The 21,152-nt window shown below is 43.4% G+C and overlaps 1 protein-coding gene across 1 annotated transcript in view; it reads right to left on the bottom strand.

Moving 5' to 3' along the window:
* Positions 1–21,152, bottom strand: part of chrnd (cholinergic receptor, nicotinic, delta (muscle)) — an 84,714-nt gene that overhangs the window by 28,290 nt on the left and 35,272 nt on the right. The window contains exons 5-8 of the mRNA XM_072474180.1: positions 15,892–16,047; positions 12,865–12,974; positions 10,972–11,172; positions 2,306–2,417 (exon numbers count right to left, since the gene is read on the bottom strand). Of these exons, the coding sequence (XP_072330281.1) occupies positions 2,306–2,417; positions 10,972–11,172; positions 12,865–12,974; positions 15,892–16,047 (579 nt within the window). The remainder of the gene's footprint in view (positions 1–2,305; positions 2,418–10,971; positions 11,173–12,864; positions 12,975–15,891; positions 16,048–21,152) is intronic.

The raw sequence follows: 21,152 nt of genomic DNA, 5'->3' as shown, positions 1-21,152 counted from the left end.
TGGGATGGGTCATCTGGGTGAAGGGGCAGTAGATCCTCACCTCTGCAGCGCAGATCAATCTTGTTGTCGGTCACTGTTCCATCCACGGAACACCATGCGACTCCAGGACCTGTTCCTCATAGGGGTGAGGACTCAAATCTCTTGTACTCCATCCCCCGTCTTGGCCCTTCCCACTTATTATGGGCTATCTTCTCTTGTGGGAACTAAGAGGGCAGTGTGAGCCACATGCTTGATGGGTCGGATGAGTCTATAGCAGGTGGCATGTGTGGGCATAGCGCAACTGGACATGAAGGGGTTATGCCAGTGTTTTTCAAACTTTTTTTCCGGGGACCCATTTTTACCATCCGGCCAGCCTTCGCGACCCACGCCGGCCGACATTCGCGACCCACCATTTTCTCTTACCTTAATGCGAGAGGTGAGCGTGCTTGGTCCTCACGATCTCATTCTAATCAGGTTCACAGGACGAGAGGGCTACGCACATATCAGGTGCAGGATTCAACCGGTTCCTTTGTGCCATCTGCATCTTTGTGAGGACGGAAAATCCAACCTCGCACATGTAGGTCATTGTGAAGGACAAAAGCACAAAAATGCTTGTTTTACTCAGCTCCGGATACTCCTCGGAGATGCTATTCCAGAATGCTGACAGTGTCACTGACTTGGGCCGTGTTTTTAATGTGCTGTCAAAGCTGAGGCGCAGAAGTTCAGTCAGCTTCATTTGGAGTCAGGCTTGCCAGTCCATTTACAGTTTCCTTATTATGCTGTTTTCTTTGATGTGTCGTAGCAGTGTGGGGAACATGTCGTAATTTTGGCTTTGCACTCACAATTGCCAAACCTTCAATGAGTTTTGGAAAGCTGCAATTTCTTCACAGTGCCGAAAGCAATCATCATTCTTTCCTTGCAATTTGAGGTTCAGTTCATTTAGAATTGAAAAGGTGTCTGCAAGATAATACACAGTTAGCATCTGTTTTCATCAGGAAACGAATCGGCCAGAGAGAACAATTTCTCGAGGAGGAAAGCGTGGATTTCGCACCTCAGTTCGTAAACTCTGAGTGGCTCTCCTGTTGACTGATCATTACAGTAACTCTTCAAGCGGATGAAGTCCACCATCATTGGGATTGACTGGTCATTGTTTGATTCAATGCTTTAATGTAGTCTAAAAGGTCAGCAAAAACTTATAGCCACCCTTCAGTACACAGAGGCCGACGATGGGATGATTTCCCATGGCTTTCTTATATCCGTTGCCAAACATTCAGTTCTGTCCATGATTAAACCACGAGGAATATACACTCTCTCCAGATCATTTGAGTAATGTTTAGGGATGCAAAACAGATCAAGGTCATAGCCTTGTTCATCATTAGTGATCACCATGCAGTCAGCCGCCACCATGCCGGTATCACACTTTGACCCCGGGTTCAGGTCCCAACACTCCTGCCATTTGTAAAGCCGCTCGCAGCCGGCATTGTTAGAAGCTGCTGCGGCTGTTGTGCGTGAATTCCCGCGATAGGGAACGCCGCGATGGACGGTTCCGCGACCCTCCTGAGACCCGCCTGTGACCCACCCGTGGGTTATGCTGATGGGTGGCAGTTGTTTCTGAGGAGCAAACAAGAAGATAGGATGTGGGGAGGTGTGTGAGGTGGCAGTCAGTGATTTGGGGTGGGCAGGGGTGGAATTTGAAGGGTAGCAGGTGGAACTGATGCCAGGAGAGGGCTGGTGATTTACCCTTGCAGCTTGGTGAAGGTCGTTGGTCTTCTTCCTATATTGGACGGCGGTCCTCCTTGTCATTCTGCCCGAACTGACAACTGCTGCCACTGCCTCCCAGCCAGTATTGGGACCTCCGGCTGGTCCTCCGAACAGGGTGTCCCACCTCGCATCCACAGTGTCGAGAAGCCTAGCCAGGTCAGTATCCCCAAAGTGAGGAGCAGGTCTGTCTGCTGCCATGCTTGTGGTGTGATGACTGGGAGTGAATAGTGAGGGAGCATTTAAAAGCAGCTCACCTGTTTTAGCAATGAATCAGACAGTAAGGCAGCCAGTTGTGGGGGGGAGGGGGGGGGGGGGTAATTTCCGGTACTAAGTGCCATTAAATACGGGCCGCGATCTTGCCAATGCGGTCGTCGACAAACACCCTGCCAATCGCGCCCAAAATGACGCTTAGAAATCTTTCTCCTAAATCGCGCCGACTGACTTGAAATTCTTCACCATCTCTGAGCATAGTCATTCTACAATGTAGAGCCTCTGCAAATTGTTTTGGACAAGGAACTGATTTGGAATTTTTCAAGGTCTGTTGCAACAGTTTACAATCACTCACTTGCCAATTAGCGGAACAGCTAGAGCTGTCTCTGGTAACCTCTGTGAAATCAGCAGCAGGAAGACAGACTGAGCAAGTAAGACAGAAATAGACAAGGTCATCTTCTCACCACCTGGGAAACAAATAAGAAAAGAACAACAATGGATTCATAAACTGGAAGATTTGTTTTTTGTTAAATGTTTGTCACCCCCCAGATAATCGGCAGATTTTGATGTCATGTTGAAAGCTGTTGTTTTTTGTTGTTACTCAAGCATGCTGGGCATGGAAGCTAAGGTCATGGCTTTGATCATGACCACCTTCCTGCTCCCCTCATTCCCCATGAAAACGTCCACACTAGGCATATTTAAGCGTCGGAAGCTAAAGCAATGGAGCATGAATGCTCCCACAGGTGTTGTTTTTGCTAATTTGTTAGCACTCACATTTTAGTCAGAAGATTGTAGATTTAAGCTCCACTTCAAGAGTTTTGTACATATCGTACACTGACATTTTGTTGCATTTCTGTATTGTCACAAGGACCGAGTATTAAAGATCCCAAATGAATAAAATGAAAACAAATAAGGATCTTAGTCAATATTAATACTTCATCCAAAACCACCAAAAAGAGATTAACTGGCCATTTATCTTATTTGTTGCTTGGGATTTCATTGTGCACAGATTGACACCTAACAGTGACGCCAATTCAAAAGTACTTCATTCGCAGCAATGGACTTTGGAGATGTTCTGAGGACGTGGATGAGGATAATATATTAACCTGGAATAAGAATTGAATAACAGGCAGAAAAATGAATAGGAATAAGCGGGTCATTTTCAGGTTGACAAGTTGTAGCAACAAGAGCAAGAGCTACTAGGACAAGCGACAGTACTAATGGACCTCGCCTTTTGCAATCTACATCAGTGACTTAGATGAGGGGACTGAGTGCAATGTATCAATGCTCATCTCAATAGAAAGATAGATGGGAATCTAGGATATGAAGAGCTGAAAGAAAGCAGAGTAAAATTGCCTGGAGGATGTAATTGGATTCTGCTTCACTTCAGAGTCAATTGAGTCCTTGGTCATTAAGTTATCTTCCAGCTCCTATTGTCAGTGCAGTATCACTGCTTCACACTGACACTAAAGTTGCGGGACTGAATTTAATGGCCCCGGTGTAAAGGTCAGCGGTCAGGTTGCCTACACTTCACCAGCTCGCCTGGCAACAATGTAACAGTTGTAACAGGCCAGTAATTGGTTTAAAGCAGGACTTATACACTCTTCCAAGGGAAGTCACACCTCAGAGACTCAGAGAGCTGCTGGCCAGTCAAATGGCCAGCAAATCCCTCGTCTCATCAGACCTACTGCGAGCAGTAGTCAGTGCTGGGATTGCAACAGCCCCGGAGGTAGGTGTTCACCAATGGAGCTCAAACTGTGAGGTGACTTAGTGGTCGGCGGGCCAAGGCAAAAGGTGAAAGAGGTAAGTGGTGACAGGTCAAATGGGGAAAATATTGAGTGGATTCACACATCGGGAGGGTTCTCCGATGACGATAGTGACATTTAAGGGGCATCGTAACAAATACATGAATCGGATGGGAATAGAGGGATACGGACCCAGGAAGTGTAGAAGATTGTAGTTTAGTCGGGCAGTATGGTCGGCACAGGCTTGGAGGGCCGAAGGGCCTGTTCCTGTGCTGTACATTTCTTTGTTCTTTGTTCTTTGAGCATGGATGCCTGACCAGAAGGCAACTCTCCTCCCAGAGTCTGTCCACCAGTTTTCCTCGACTGCCTGTAGAGTTGGCATGGAGCTCTCTCTCCACAGGAAGAATTCCATTGGTGGCAAGAGACCATTAAGTGGCCATTAATTGTCCATTTATGGGCCTCAATTGGCTCATGGGCGAGCAGCCAGGTGACTGACACAGTGCCATTCCCATGACTCCCAGTTTTATGCACTCCCCTGCCGGCCAACCCTGCTGCAGGGGGGAATATAAAATTCAGCCCATGAAGTGTGGATGCACCCACTAACTTGTTCTGGCCAAATCACATCAGTGGATATGAAAGTGAAGCCAAAGGACATGATGGGCAATCTGTAATGTGAAAAGAAAAAGCCTTTTTGTAATTTTGATGCAGAATTAAACAGGTCATTACATACCTCCACCACCACCTGCACAAAAATACGAGGAGACAAACACAAAGAGTCATAGATAAAAGAAACAATAATAAGAGAGACTTATAAACAAATGCAAACATACAGACGTAACAGAAGATTAGAAAACAAAAAGGCAAAGATTGGGGAGACAGAAAGAATTGGGGAGTCAGAAGAAAACAGAGACTGTTGTAGAATGAATGAGGAATGTTCCTTTCTCTGTGTACAAAAACACAAAGAAAAATTATACTGAATTATAAATTCTGTGTTATATAGGATCATATTCCTGTGTTTATAAAAATCAATGTAAGGAACACCGCAAAAGATAAACTAATATCAGATAAAATTAATTCTGTCCATCTTCTGGAATAACCAGGATACAAAATGCAGATGTTCATTGTCAAAGTGGATTATATACTCCAGTATTGATTTTTTCTGCATGCCAAGTAAGTTGGAACAATTATTCTAAAGGTGACAGAAACACCCTTGTATCTAAACAGCAGATCACTGCACTATATCTTTTTGATACCTCGAAGCAAGATGATAGGTGAAGTTGACATTTCAGTGAAGGATTTGGATTGCCCCCTTGCCAATCAGATTCATAATACTGAGAATTTCGAACAATTCACCAAGAAAACTAAATGCGGCTGTGCCAAATGAATGCATACAGGAGCTTTTTTTAGTTTGTTTCCATGGCAGTGCTGTTTTCCCTCTGACTTCCTGAGTCACTACACTGAGTACACAGTAGATGCATAAGAACATCATTGTTCACTTGCAAAAAGTTCCAGTATACAGTTCCAAGAAAAGAATGCTCCAAAAGCAAATACTGTGGATACTGGAAATCTGAAATAAAAAACAGTGCCTGATGGAAATATTTAGTTGGCCTGGCAACAGACCTGTTTCCCTCCACAGCTGCTGCCAGACCTGCTGAATATTTTCAGCACTTTCTCTTTTTATTTCCTAAGGAGCAGTGATTCAATGCTTCTTTTCTCTAAACCATACAAAAATGACTAACAACTTATCATAGTTTAAAATCAATTCGAGAAACACCACTAAAAGTATCAGATAATACTGATTTTGTCCCACTTCTGGAATCACCATGACCGGGAATTTAAATTTCAACAAAGATCTTCTTGTGTTACATTCCCTACACAATACCAGTGAGAGTCCTTCAAAAATAATTTGCTGGCTGTGAAGTGGACTGGAATACCCTGAGGACCTGAACGATGATATCTAAATGCAAATTCTTTGCTTCTTACAATGTTTGAGAAATTCACTCTGGGATTAACCAAATTCCAAATCTCTACAAATAAAAGCAAATTATTGCGGAAACAGAAAAAACTGGACAATCACAGCAGGTTTGACAGCATCTATGGAGAGACAAGGGAGCTAACGCCTCGAGTTGTTAGCTCCCAAATCTCTACATCTGATCAGCCCTCCGAATAGTCGTTTAATCTACCCTACAACACATCTTCTTCCTTTTGCCTATCTATTTTCCTTAATACTGTTATATTTAGTGCTGCTTTGAACTTTGGTCTCTTGTATCTTCAAGGTTAAATACAATCTCCTGTACCTTTCTTTCCTCTCCCTGCTCACTATGTCTAAGTCAATGCATGTGGAATGCCTATTGGAGGACACATCAATTTTTGTACAGTCAGATCAATGGAACAAAAGGTCAGGCAGATTATACAAAAGATTGACAATCTACTCTGCCTAGTTACCACCCATGTGGTGAGATTGAAAATTACTCCATCAACGGACTATGGCATGGGCAGACTAAGCAGCTGGGAATTTAAGTGTGTGAGGGAGCCTTAAGGGCTGATCCCTTTCTAAAAATATCTATTTTTGTTTGCAATTAGCATTTAACTTAAAATTGCCGTTTATTTCAAGTTTTAATTTCTAAATCCAGTCTTGAGCGGGGATAAACAAGCTTATCTACACATAGTTAATTAGGCTGAATCTGGTTTCTGTATCTTTAGTAGAATTGACTCATCTGAGTCTCAGCTAGTATAAATATAGGGGTCTCAGTATAGCTTGTAAATGGAATGTGGCTTGGACAAAGTGAGCAGCTGGGAGTTTGGTGAGGGAGGGAGTTTGGTGAAGGGTGTAAGGAGATGTTCCTTCCTTCCTTCTACCATTTGCAGGCTCCAGTATTTGGCTCTTACTTCGGTACAAGGGAAGAAGCTATTTGTTGAGTAGCTGGTAAGTTATTCTGTTTATTCTACTTATTATAAATAGTTTTCAAGGTTAAGGTATGGCAGGGCAGCTTGTCTAAGTGGCATATGCATCCTGTGGGATTTGGGAAGTCATGAAGGCATCATGTGTCCTAGTCCAGCACATCTGCAGGAAGTGTCACCGGCTGCAGAAGCTTGAGCTCTGGGTTTCGGAACTCAAGCAATGGATGGAGTCACTGAGATGTACCCAAGAGACTGAGCGCTATGTTGGATAGCACATTTAGAGAGGTGGTCACACCACACGTTAGAAGCATGCAGGCAGAGAGGTAATGGGTGACTACCAGGCAGCCTAAGAGAACAAGGCAGGTGGCGCAGGAGTCCCCTGTGTCCATCTCACTTGCTAACTGATTTTCCATTTTGGATGCTGGTGAGGGTGATCGTTCCTCAAAGAAGTGCAGCAAGAGCCATAAGACTATAAGACATAGGAGCAGAATTAGGCCAAGTCTATGGCAACATGGGCGGCTTAGCAGCACAGTAGTGGGAAAGAAAAGTGGAAGCGCAATAATTGTAGGGGATCCGTTAATTCGGGAAACAGGCAGGGCTTTACAAGGCCTTAGATGTGACTCCAGCATAGTATGTTGCCTTCCTGGTGCCAGGGTCAAGATGTCACAGAGCATCTGCAGGACATTCTTCTGCGGAAGGGTGAACAGCCAGAGGTTGTGGTCCACATAGGAACCAACAATATAGACAGGAAGAGGGCTGAGGTCTTGAAAGCAGATTTAGGAAATAAATTAAAAAGCAAGACCTCAAAAGCAGTAATCTCAGGATTGCTCCCAGTGTCATGTGCCAGTGAGGATAAGAATAGAAGGATTGAGTGATTGAACATATGGCTGGAGAATTGGTGTAGAAGGGAGGGCATCAAATTTCTGATGCATTGGATCTGGTACTGTGGCAGGTGGGACCTGTACAAGATGGATAGTTTGCACCCCCACAGGACCAGGACTAACATCACGCAGGGAGATTTTGCTACTGCTATTGGGGAGGGGGATGGGAACCTGAGAGAGAGTTCAATTGGAGAGAAACAAAGCTGGTAACAGGAAGTAAAAAAGTGGTAAGCAAAATTACAATACAGGTGAAGCAAAGGCAAGCATCAAATAGGATCAGAAAGCAGAATATTGTTAAAAAAGATGCACTCTATCTGAACATACAGAGCATTCGCAACAAGATAGATGATTTGAATGCATTAAGAGAGGTTAATGGGTATGATTTAATAATAATAATCTTTTTGATTGCCATTATGGAGATGTGGTTAGAAGGTGACCAAGACTGGAAACTGAATATTCAAGAATATTCGTAATTTTGGAAGGATACACATAAAGGAAAAGATTTTTTTTAAAATAATCTTTATTGTCACAAGTAGGCGTACATTAACACTGTAATGAAGTTACTGTGAAAAGCCCCTAGTCGCCACATTCCAGCACCTGTCCGGATACACTGAGGGAGAATTCAGAATGTCCAATTCACCTAACAGCACGTCTTTCAGGACTTGTGGGAGGAAACCGGAGTGCCCGGAGGAAACCCGCGCAGACACTGGGAGAACGTGCAGACTCCACACAGAGAGTGACTCAAGCCGGGAATCGAACCTGGGACCATGCCGCTGTGAAGCAACAGTGTTAACCACTGTGCTACCATGCCGCCTGTGCTACTGTGTAGCACTGGTAATAAAGGGCAGGATTAATACATTCATGAGAAAGGATCTTAGGTTGAAGGATCAAGATGTAGAATCAGATTGAGTGGAGCTAAGAAGCAGCAAGGGCCAGCAAACATTGGTGGGAGTTGTTTATAGGCCACCAAACTGTAGTTAACTTTGGGAACAGCTGCCGTCTCTGTCAGTGGAGAGCAGCCATTTGATCATCTCCAAACTGGTATCCAACCCTGGAGTTTGGAAGTTACTAGAGCCAGAGTAGCCACATACACGGGGGAACCTTTGCGGATTAAGGACACTACAATGGCCCCAGTGACCTACAGGTAATAATCAGCCTGGATTCCACTCATCATTGTGCAGGGACAAGGGTCAGGTCTTATGGGGAGAGATTGGCTCCATCAGATCAGGCTGAACAGGCTGGGCGTGGGAGAATTTCATGAAGTCACCAGCAAATACCCTGAAATCTTTCAGGAGGGCCTTGGGAAAATCAAAGGAGTTAGAACCAAAATTTATGTTGACCCCGATAGTACACCTAAATATTTCTCCTTTGGAGAAGGTAGATACTGAGCTTGGCTGCCTGGAAAATCTAGGGATAATAAAACCTGTGCAATTTACAGGTCCCCGTCCTTAAACCGGACAAACCAATTTGCCTCAATGAGGATTATACGTTTATGGTCAATCGCGTTTCCAAACTGGATAGGTACCCCATGCCAGCCATTCACTAAATTAGATATGAGCCATGACTATCTTCACTCAAACTAGAAAAGCTTTCCCACAGATACGTTATGATCAATTTATTGCCCACTTCGACCCCAAGAAGGAACTCAGCCTGACAGTGATGCTTGTCCTTTTGGGGTTGGGGCGGTATTCCCACACCACTGGAAAAACGGGAAGAAAGGCCCATCGCCTATGAATTCAGGACTCTCTCACATGCCGAGCGGACGTACTCTAAAATCAAGAGGGAGGTCTTGGCGGTCGTGTTGATGTAAAGAGATTTCATCAATACGCCTATGGCAGGCGTTTCATAATCATAACCGACTACAAGCCCTTATTGGGGCATTTTAGGGAGGATAAAGCAATCCCCACTATTGCTTCCACCTAGATACAATATTGGGCCTAGTTACTTGCAGCTTTGGTGGCTCTGAGTTTTTTGCTTTCATTTTAGGGGGAAATTTGCTTAACGGTTATACATAAAGTACTGTAGCTGTGTGAGATATGTATGTTGGTAGTTGAGAAAAGTGCTTACTGTGTGTGTTTATAAAAATGTTAACTAAACTCGTAGAATAAACTTTGTTTTTGATTAGAAGTGCTTAAGGCCTCTGTTGAATAACACCTGAAAGATAGGCCCTTGTGCTCCTCGTAACCAAAATCTATAAACAGTTGTAGGTCAGGTGAACTCCATGATATACTTTGGAGTTTTATAAACCCTGGCCCATAACACGGTAGCATCAGGGCAGCACGGTAGCATTGTGGATAGCACAATTGCTTCACAGCTCCAGGGTCCCAGGTTCGATTCCGGCTTGGGTCACTGTCTGTGCGGAGTCTGCACATCCTCCCTGTGTGTGCGTGGGTTTCCTCCGGGTGCTCCGGTTTCCTCCCACAGTCCAAAGATGTGCGGGTTAGGTGGATTGGTCATGATAAATTGCTCTTAGTGTCCAAAATTGCCTTTAGTGTTGGGTGGGGTTACTGGGTTATGGGGATAGGGTGGAGGTGCTGAACTTGGGTAGGGTGCTGTTTCCAAGAGCCGGTGCAGACTCGATGGGCCAAATGGCCTCCTTCTGCACTGTAAATTCTATGATATGATGATATGAAACACTCTTCACCATTCTCTCTTCCAAGACATTCCATAAAATCTAGCTCTTTAATCAAGCTTTTAGTCACCCATCCTAAGGTATATATTTCTGGATCAGCCGTGGTTCAGTTGACAGCACTCTTGCTCCTGTGTCACAAGGTTCTGGGTTTGATTCCCACTCCAGGATTTGAGCACAAAAATCAAAGCTGTCACTCTGAGGTAATGCAGCTGGAGGTGTCATCTATCAGATGAGTACTTGGACCATGGCCATGTCTGCTCTATCAGTTATATGTTAAATATAACTTGTACTCTTTCAAAGAGCAGGGGAGTTACCCATTGCATCTTGACCAACATTTCTCCCCTCCATCATCAACAATTGATCATTATCACATTGCTGTCTGTGGAAATTACAGCAAGTGCAAATTAGCTGCTCCATTTTCTACATTTTAACAGTGACTACACTTCAAAAGTAATTAATTGGTTTAAAGTGCTTTGGTATGTACTGTGGTTTTCAAAGGCACTATATAAATGCAAGTCATTTTTCTTAACTCAGTTGGCAGCATCACTTGATAGGTAGCAGGTTAAGGGCAACTTTTCTGTATGGCCTTTTAATCTCTATCAATTAGTCTACAGGCGGCCCAGACAGGAGGCGAGGAAACCGTTCAGGACGCTTAGCTCTGTGAAACATGGGTCCGGAGTAATTGAGCGTCCTATAATCCACATATAACTTTACTCTTTACCATATGCAGCTCCATCAAATATTCTAAATATTTCAGTTTTTATTCATCTAAAGTTCTATTGTCCCAAATTCATTGCTGTGGTAATATGTTTTAAAAAAGCTACTGAGGAATAATTATATGGCCGTGCAGAAGAATACTTACTGTCTGCAGGAAGATAAAAAGCTAATGACGCCAGAAAAGAAATGAGGACACAGGGAGTGATGATGTTGATGATATAAAACAGTGGCTTGCGTCTGATAATGAGGTAGAACGTTACATCCTGGTATCTGCTGCTATTACGAGGAATATGTGTATGGGTATTCTTTTTTGCAGGCATGTGAATGATTTCCCATTCACCATTCTCTGTAAAATTAAAAAATAAAGATATTAGCAATAATTAAGAAATTGTATGTTTAATTTTCCTTAAATATACCCAAATATATTATATACAAATCTACACAGCGGTTATGCTCCAGTTTTGTTTTCTTTCCCTTTCCCCATCTGATCTTGTGTGAAGAATCCACTCAGACTGGAGTGTTTTCAGATTAATAATTGCTTACCATTCCAATGTGATAATGCTGTTTTCTCCTGGTCTTTTTAAAATTGAAATTTCAATAACATTTGTCAGTATGTTGGAGATAGCAATGAGAGTTATACAAATAACAAAAGCTCTTCAACTCAAATAATCTTGTGCTGCACCTTTCTTTTATATATTGTAATTGTAGTTAGTCACATTCCTACAGGTCCTTATGAACAAGAGAAACCAGAGCAAGGTTTCTTGTCAGCACCTTCCAAACCTCCAATCTCTAGCACCGAAAAGAACAAGGGCATCAAGTGCATGAGAACATTGACACTTGTAAATACCCCTCCACTCTACATCATCCTGACTTGGAAATATATTGCTGTTCCTTCACTATCACTGGGTCAAAATCCTGGAGCTCCCTGCCTAACGATTTAAGGAGGTCTTGTGGAGCACTGGGTATTGTCCCTGCCTCTGAGCCAGAAGCTCTGGTTTGAGTCCCATGCCAGGACTTGATGGCCAAGGAAGATGCGTTCATAACGTGGTCAAACAGGTTGAGTATCAGCCTGCAAATAGTTCCAAACATGCCAATGGCTGGCGGTAAGAGTGGGAGAGACTCCTGGTCAGCCACACTGGATGTAGAGTGGTGCCCCTCAAGCTATAAGCCCCTGGTGACAGACTAGCGACCTGTTCCAGGAATTACTAGCTATGGAAATAGATGAAAGCCTGCCTCAGCGCATCACTAGGTGCAGGAAGAGAATTGGAATGGAATGAAACAACACTTTTGCTTTATCTAAACCACACAGAATCCAGTAGTTCAAAAAGGGGGCACACCACCATCTTCTCAAGGACAATTATGGAATGCCAATAAATGCTGGCTTTGCCAGTGATGCCCACATCCCATAAACAAATAAAAATACGGAGATTAAAATTGTGTCATTATAGTTTTATTCACTCATTCAACCTTGTGGTGTTCTGTTTAAAAAATGGGGCAAAGTTATTTGCAGCAATATCACGATTATATTGTTAAGGAAGTTCTATCTTTATCAGTTATTTGAAAACACATGACATCATGGTGTAAATCAAATAAAAATATGTCACTTGCATCGTACTGTGACAAAAATAGCATGTCTTCATGAAATGTCTGATATTACTCCTCACACACCCAGCTTAGAGAAGGATGGAAGTCCAGCGTGATAACAGAATATGAAGATATGACGAAGTATTACAGCAAAATGACAGCTTACCATCAAAAAAGCATCTGCAGACATTTGCAGATGATTCTGCAGGTAAAAGGAATGTGTCCAGACATTGCATCATTTTGGAATAAAGAAAAGTGGTTGGGGGATAATAGCTCCTTGGTGCATTCACCAGGGCAATGTCTCAACCAATCAGAGCTGACCTACCAACCAATCAGTAGTGTGATTGAAAGATGAAAACCTTCACCAGCATATTCTTGTCTTTTTTATTTTTTTTACTTTTGTTTTATGACATGCCTTGTTTAGTAAATATAAAAGGTATCCATAAGATTTTACCAGTGAAAGCTTCGGGGTCAATGATAATCCATTCAATAGGAAACGACTTGTCATCTATAATTTCTGTTTGTAGCTCCAAATTTATCTCCTCTGCATTGTAATTGAAAGACCTATAAAAGATAAAGAACAAAACGTTAAAGTCAAAAAGCTGAATTTCTGTCAGTGCTTGGGACTAGTAATCAAAGTATGAGTAACACGACAGGGTGAATTGTCCCACCCCTGCTGGGGCAGGCGTAGAGGCAGAGAGGCAGGGAAAGTGAGATGAGCCATTTGGGAATGGATCTTCAATGCATTCCAGCTGCTGGGGAACCTTTCCAGGTGAAGGCTTTGATTAGGATCAGCTGCCTACTCCATGGAGGTTGGCAGCAATTAACATGGTTAAGACTCCAATTAGGGATGATTTTTGTGGCTTCCCTGCCATTTTGCTGCCAGCAGGGTGGCCTCCTGTCATGCTCAGAGGCTGCCAGCTCAATAGAGGTGACATCCCTGCTGCCATCACGAGGCTATCGGACCTGGAGCCTCCAATGATGGGGCTGTGGGCAGAACAGTCTGTATCCCATGCCCAAATGATTCTTCCAGAGTGGTTTCCCCTCCACTCTGAGAGGATTGACAGCTTTGGCTCATGATTTCTGAATTGGATCCATGTCTCCGAGAGTACCTCCACACTGTGGAATCTGGGGGTCTCTGACCTTCCTCGGCAGCATCCACCTCTCTCAGTGTTACTGCCGAGACTCCAGGGCTGCTGGCCCTCTGACTGAGCCTGCAGCATTTGGAGCCCACCGTGGAGATGGCCAAGTAGGAGCCTGCCTGTTAGAAGATTGCTGATGGTAAGTGCAGGCTCAGGATTCCCATTTGGGTCCAACCTGAAGCCAGCGGGGAAATCCAGTTCAACAAGTCACTCAAAACGTATATGTAAATAATGATATGAAGAGCAGTGGGTTGGATTCTCCGATTTTGCGGCTATGTCCAGTGAAAGTGTCTGGTCTTATGACCAAAACATTGCCGCTACCCCGGCACCGACACTCCGCCCGGTGGGGGGGGCGGGGGGGGGGGGGGGGGGGGGTGGCTAGCAGCCGCGCCAAGTAAAGCCCCTGGCTTTAACTGCAGATACGGATGCAGAATGGCTGGTCCATGGCCGGGCATGCACTCTGCGACGGCAGCGCCATACAACATGGTGCCGGCCTGCAACCCCCTACGCCACCCCGGACCGTCCCCCACCAGTACTCCAGCCCCCACCGAAGCCCCTACTGCCAGCCGAATGTCTCCTCCCCCGACTGTGGCGGCGCTGGACAGAATCCGCCTCCACCATGCCAGCTTCACGAAAGTTGAGAGGCCACATGCCCCTTGCTGTCAGGAAGTCGGCCCATCGGAGGCGGAGCATTGGAGGAGGGCCTCAGGTGACATCCTGAGGCCGTCCCAATGGCGTGCGACATACTCGAGTATGCCGCTTTTGAGGGGGTGGAGCATCTGAAAAATGGAGCCGCCCCCGATTTCAGCGTAAAAACGGATTCTCCGGCCGATCGGCAAACGCAATTTGGGCGTCGGCAGCCGGAGAATCCCGCCCAGTATATTTGTTCCATCAGTACCAACGGGTCAGTCAGTTGTAGGCCTACTTTGATGCAAATAACAAGAACTCTAATGTCAGGGAAGATTTTAATTGTGTGGTACATCAAGCTTCTATGGAAGGCCTGTTCAACTTCAGCAGGGGCTGGTTTAGCACACTGGGCTAAATAGCTGGCTTTTAAAGCAGACCAAGGAGGCTAGCAGCACGGTTCAATTCCCATAACAGCCTCCCCAAACAGGCGCCGGAATGTGGCGACTAGGGGCTTTTCACAGTAACTTCATTTGAAGCCTACTTGTGACAATAAGCGATTTTCATTTTCATTTCATTTTCAGCGTTTGGAATTTACAGCCACCATAATATACTCATGAGAAATACACCTAATTTCTGGAAGAGGATACAGACTAGGTGTTGGTATTTATCTCCATGTTAGCCACTTTGAAAAATATCTTCACTTTCTCTGCCAACATGCATAGGTTGTTCTTGAAGATACATCCTCCTTGTTAGATTTGTTTTCTTGTGATAGATCTAAGCTTGACTGCAAATATAGGGATGGATTGTTCCAGCATTTACTATTCTCTTTTAGAAGTTAAACACATTTAACATGAAATATACTGTAACATTAATAATACCTTAGCCTAGAGTTTAAAAAAAGCTGGGATGGGTCATCACAGGTAAGGGTGATGATTTTCTCGTTATCGTCAGATAAAGTTTTGTGCACAATGCAAAGGGGGGAAAAATGGGGATAAAAATTACAACAGAACAAAAGCCACATACTTAGCACTGAGAGTCTGTCTCTAGTCTCTGTTGGACAGACCTTCCTTTAGGTTCCCACAGAAACAAATAAGAGCCTCATTAACATGTTCAAAAAGCGGTCAAGTGATGGCAGGATCCCTAAACGTAACTTTCATGTCAGTCAGTTCTGCCGCCACTACCTTTTCAACCTATCCACAAACCAAAGGCAGTACTGGTTAGGAAGAAAACTACAGCTTCACTGAAAGAGATCATTAGCTGCAGTAAGAGAAATTTGATATCACATTTGGCATACATTGTTTGTTCATTTCTTTGGGAGTTTTGAGCCTCAAAAACTTTCTTGACTTCCCCACTTTACTTCTGATTTTTAATTTCCTTGATACTGAAAAAAGCTGCTCTATTAGATTCCTATCTTTGCATTTTTCCCTCTAATGATGTTCTTGCAAGCCCATGGTCAGTGTCTGCTCGATTAGATTTGTTTCCTCTCCCAAATGGTAAGCTTTCGGTAAACTGTGATTAGCACTGGCAGCTCACCTCCTCCGCAAATGAAACATGACTGCCAAAATCGATTGGGTCTCCCGTCAATGTTATAAGGTAGACGATGTAGGTTTCATGCAGAAATTTCAGCCTCTCCTCCTCACTATTTGCCTTTTGATTTGTTTAGCAGTTACAAACAGTATTTTTAAAGATACAATAATGCAATTTGCACTTACATGAACTTTAGAGAGCAGTTCTGCCAGTCAAATGGAAAATAAAGGGTGTTGATGGGACAGGAACTCCTGAATATTGCAGGGGGCAGCCACGTAATGTATCCATTCGCTCGGAGCAGCACATTGCAAAAATAGGCCACATTGTATTGTCCATCATTGCTGGTGAATAAGGCACAGGATAGGAGAGATTTGGTGTAAAATAATGCTAATACTTTCTATTGATTTAGCCGATGTAAAAATTTGGTTAATCACTCACCTCATATCTTTGTGCCTTCTCATTCCATTTCTTTATTTGCTTTTGCTCACCAATGTGGGGGATGTTACTGCTGAAGAATTGAACACTTACCATTTCAGGCATCAAGGCTAAGGTTAGCCTCAAGTCCCCTGTCTGATCAGGTGTAACAAGATGCAGAGTAAGACTCATTTTACTTTGCCCCCAAAATGTTCTTTGGCTCCAGTCACAGAAATACATCTCCTGATGCACAGTGAGAGGCTATTTCCAGTTCATTGGTTTATGGGTTAAAGGTGACATTAAGGCTGTATTAAGAAATGATATTGGCACTAAGGGCCAATGTTGAATCGATATGGGTAGAAATAAGAAACAAGGGAAGAAATCCTTGCTAGGATTAATTTACAGGCCCCCGAGCAATACTTCTAAAGTGGGGCATAGTATAAACCAAAAAATAATGAGGGATTGTGAGAAGGGCCCAAGGTAACCTTGGGTGATTTAAACATGCGTATTGACTGGATTAATCAAATTGGCAAGGGTAGCCTCGAGGGAGATTTCATAGAGTGCATGAGGGATTGTTTCTTAGAGCAATATGGTATGGAGCCAACCAGGGAGCAGGTTATTTTACATTTAGTATTATGCAATGAAGAAGGGTTGATAAATTGTCTTGTAGTTAAGGATCCTCTTGGAAAGAGTGATCACAGCATGCTAGAATTTCAAATTCAGATTAAGTGAGAGAGGATAGAGTGCCGTACTAGAGTTTTAGCGTTGGGCAGAGGTGATTATACATGCCTGAGGCAAGGGTTGGCCCAAGTAGACTATGCACAAATTATTGAGGGTAGGATGGTTGAGGAACAATGGTGGATGTTCAGGGAGAGAGTAAACACCTCTCAATTAAAGTATATTCCTGTGAGGATGAGGAATTGAAAGAGGGAGAAAAACATTCCATGGCTAAATAAAGAAGTCAAGGAGGACATAAAGGCAAAAACTAGAACATGCCATACTGCAAAAGCTAGTGGTAAGCTGGAGGATTGGGAGAACTTTAGGGGTTAGCAAAAAGGTACTAAAAAGAAAATGGACGACGAAAGGAAACTAGCAGAAAACATAAACATTGATACCATAACTTCTATAAGTATCTCAAGAAGAAGAGAATAGCTAAAGTAATGGCCCTTAAGAGGATGATACTGGTGAGGTAATAATGGGGAACACAGAGATGGCGGAGGCACTAAGCCAATATTTTGCCTCTGTCTTCACAGTAAAGGATAAGAAAAAATTTCCAAGTACCGCAGTTAATGAAATGAAATGAAAATGAAAATCGCTTATTGTCACAAGTAGGCTTCAAATGAAGTTACTGTGAAAAGCCCCTAGTCGCCACATTCCGGCGCCTGTTCGGGGAGGCTGGTACAGGAATCGAACCGTGCTGCTGGCCTGCCTTGGTCTGCTTTAAAAGCCAGCGATTTAGCCCAGTGTGCTAAACCCCTAATGCAGAGGAACTTAGTGCCATAACTATCACTAGGTTGAAGGTACTGAATAAACTAATGGGACTAATGGCAGATAAGTCTCCCGGACCTGATGGCCTGCACCCTAGGATATGAAAGGAGGGGGCAGCAAAAACAGTAGATGCATTCGTTATGATATTTCAAAATTTCCTGGATCCTGAAAAGGCCCTGGTGGATTGGAAACATGCTAATGTAACTCCCCTATTCAAAAAGGGAAAGAGGCAAAAAGTAGCAAACTATAGACCAGTTAGCTTGATCTCTGTGGTCGGGAGGTTTCTGGAATCAATCATTAAGGAGGAGATGACTGAACATTTGGAAAGACAAAGCTCAATCCACTATTGTCAACATGGCTTTTTGAAGGGTAAGTCATACTTGACAAACTGGCTTGAGTTCTTTGAGGATGTAACCAGCAAGGTGGATAATGGGGAATCTGTAGATGTGGTATATGTAGACTTCTAGAAGGCATTTGACAAAGTGCCACATGAAAGATTGATCCAGAAGGTGAGATTTAAGGGGATTGGGGGTAGAATACTAGATTGGATTTAGGATTGGTTTACTGACAGAAAGCAGAGGGTCCTTTCTGGCTGGCAAACTATAACCAGTGGGGTGCTGCAGTGTTCAGACCTCAACTGTTTAGAATCTATATAAATTATCTGCAAGCAGGGACAGAGTGTAACATAGCAAAATTTGTGGATGATACTAAAATACGTGGGAAAGCAGGCACGGTTGAGGAGATGCAGATTTTACAGATGGATATTGATAGGCTAGGAGATTGGGTGAAACTTTAGCAGATGAAGTTCATTGTGGATAAGTGTGAGGTTATCCATTTTGGCTGAAAAAATAGTCAGGCAAATTATTATCTAAATGGAAAGCAGATTCAAAATGTGTCTGGGCAGAGGGATCTGGGTGTCTTTGTTCATGAATCGCAGAAAGTCTGTATGCAGGTACAAAATGTAATAAGAAAGGTGAATGGAATGTTAGCATTTATTGCAAAAGGACTGGAGTATAAAAGTAGAGAAGTATTGTTGCAATTGTACAGGGTATTGGTGAGACCACATCTGGAGTATTGTGTCCAATTTTGGTCTTATTTGAGGAAGAATGTGGTGGCATTGGAAGCAGTTCAGAAACGGTACACCAGATTGATTCCGGGGACGAAGAGATTGAAGTATGAGGAGAGATTAAACAGTTTGGGCTTATACCCGCTGGAGTTCAATAATAATCTTTATTAGTGTCACAAGTAGGCTTACATTAACACTGCAATGAAGTTACTGTGAAAATCCCCTGGTCGCCACACTCTGCTGTTCGGGTACACTGAGGGAGAACTCAGAATGTTCAATTCACCTAACAAGCACATCTTTTGGGACTTGTGGGAGGAAACCAGTGCACCCAGAGGAAACCCACGCAGATACTGGGAGAATGTGCAGACTCCGCACAAACAGTGATCCAAGCCGAGAATCGAACCCGGGTCCCTGGCGTTGTGAAGCAACATTGCTAACTACTGTGCCGCCCAGATGGATGAGAGGGGATCTGATCGAGGTATAAACAATGCTAAAAGGGATTGATAAAATAAATTTAGACCAAATGTTTCCCCTTGTGGGGCAATCTAGAACAAGAGGTCACTGATGTAGGTTGAGAGGCGATAGATTTTAAACTGAGATGAGGAGGCACTACTTCTCACAGAGGGGGGTGTATTTGTGGAACTCGCCCCATAGTGCGGTGGAGACTGAATCATTAAATGGTTTCAAGAGGGAGATAGATATATTTCTGATAAAAAATGGGTGAAAGGGATATGGGGAAAAGGTAGGGAGATGGATTTGAGACTAGGAAGAGATCAGCCATGATCTGATTGAATGGTGGAGCAGGCTCGAAGGGCCGAATTGCCTACTTCAGCTCCTAATTCCTATGTTCCTATGTTCATATGGCAGTTATCCTGTGGCTTTCGAGTGAAAAAGCTTAATAGCATCAAATCAGGATGGCAGTTTCAAGCTATGGGCATATTCTCTTGGAGCTGAATTTAGACTGTTCAAACACATACGTAGGTCGCATAGGCCAGCCAAAAGATATTTTTCATCTCATCAATCCAGACTCAGTTCCAGAAATAAAAAAAAGTACCTAATCTACCTAATCAAACCTTCAAATTTAAATTGTATACAATTCAACTTGCACATCTGGGATTTTAATTATTTTTGTCCCTTCCTCATGAAGGTGATCAGTAATCTGATGGGGCTAATATGATACAATCTGTTTTACAGTAGCGCTCTTTCATTTTGTAAACTTGTACTCCAAAGCAGGCTGGGCAGACAAGATTTGATCTCAAAACTCAGTTAGACTACAGTCATTTCACCGGTTAGCAATCAGTCAAGACATAGGCCAGAAAATCTGTCCCCTGTTCTTCCGAATAGGTTCCAGGTGCTATACTATATGAGAAAATGTCTTTCATTTGCAAACGTGGTTTGAATCTAGCTCCCAAAAAGATTAAGTATGTCTTCTCTTTTTCACTGCAAAATCATTGATCTTTGTTAGTTTCAATCTATTAGGCCTGTCATATTTATTTTAACTGCTGCAATGTTTGATGGCTTTCGCCTATTTGGCCTGGAAGGGTTTAATTTATATTACGTTATTGATATAATTTACGAAGCGTTAATTCCCAGAGTGTTAGATGTTAATTCGGATGTTCAATTGAAAGGACATGCAACAGTCATCAATTATTCAATTTCAAGGGCGGCACGGTGGCTCAGTGGTTAGCACTCCTGCCTCACGGCGCCACAGACCCAGGTTCGATCCCGGCCCCGGGTCACTGTCCATGTGGAGTTTGCTCATTCTCCCCGTGTCTGCATGGCTCTCGCCCCCACAACCCAAAGATGTGCAGGGTAGATGGATTGGCCACACTAAAATTGTCCCTTAATGGGAAACATTTAAAAAAAAAAGAAATTTCACATCAAATCCATGCTGAGACAATGAGAGATCTTTCTATATATCCCAGAACAGTTACTCCGATACTCCGACAAATTTAATTTTCTTTTGGATGTAACTCAGCAGGTAGATAAAGGGAAATCAGTAGATGCTGTATATTTGGAGTTTCAAAAGACATTCAATATCATGGCACACAGAAGGTTATTACACTAGATAAGGGCTCATGGGCTTGGGGTAATGTATTAGCATGGTTAATGGACAGAAAGCAGAGAGTAGGGATAAGTGGGGCATTTTCAAGATGTTAGGCTGTAACCACTGGTGTGCCATAAAGATCAATGCTAAGGCCTCTGCCACTCACAATCTATATTTGAGTTAGATGAAGAGACCAAGAGTGATGTATCCAAGTTTGCAGATGATACAAAGCTGGGTCGGAATGTTAAGGGAGTGCCCAATAAAGTAGCAGTTGGGAGTATAATGTGGAGAAAAAACAAATAAACTTTGGTCGGAGGAATAGAATATCAGAATACTTTGTAAATGTTGAGAAACTTTGCTACAAAGCGAAGTCGAACAGTATCTCTGGCAGCAGCGTACCCCTCCCCGATGAACTCAATGCATTCTATGCT

Source organism: Scyliorhinus torazame, chromosome 14, assembly GCF_047496885.1.
Source record: "Scyliorhinus torazame isolate Kashiwa2021f chromosome 14, sScyTor2.1, whole genome shotgun sequence".
In the NCBI taxonomy this organism is placed as follows: Eukaryota; Metazoa; Chordata; class Chondrichthyes; order Carcharhiniformes; family Scyliorhinidae; genus Scyliorhinus; species Scyliorhinus torazame.
Note: the sequence above shows the minus strand (reverse complement) of the source record. Positions and strands in the feature narration are given on the sequence as shown.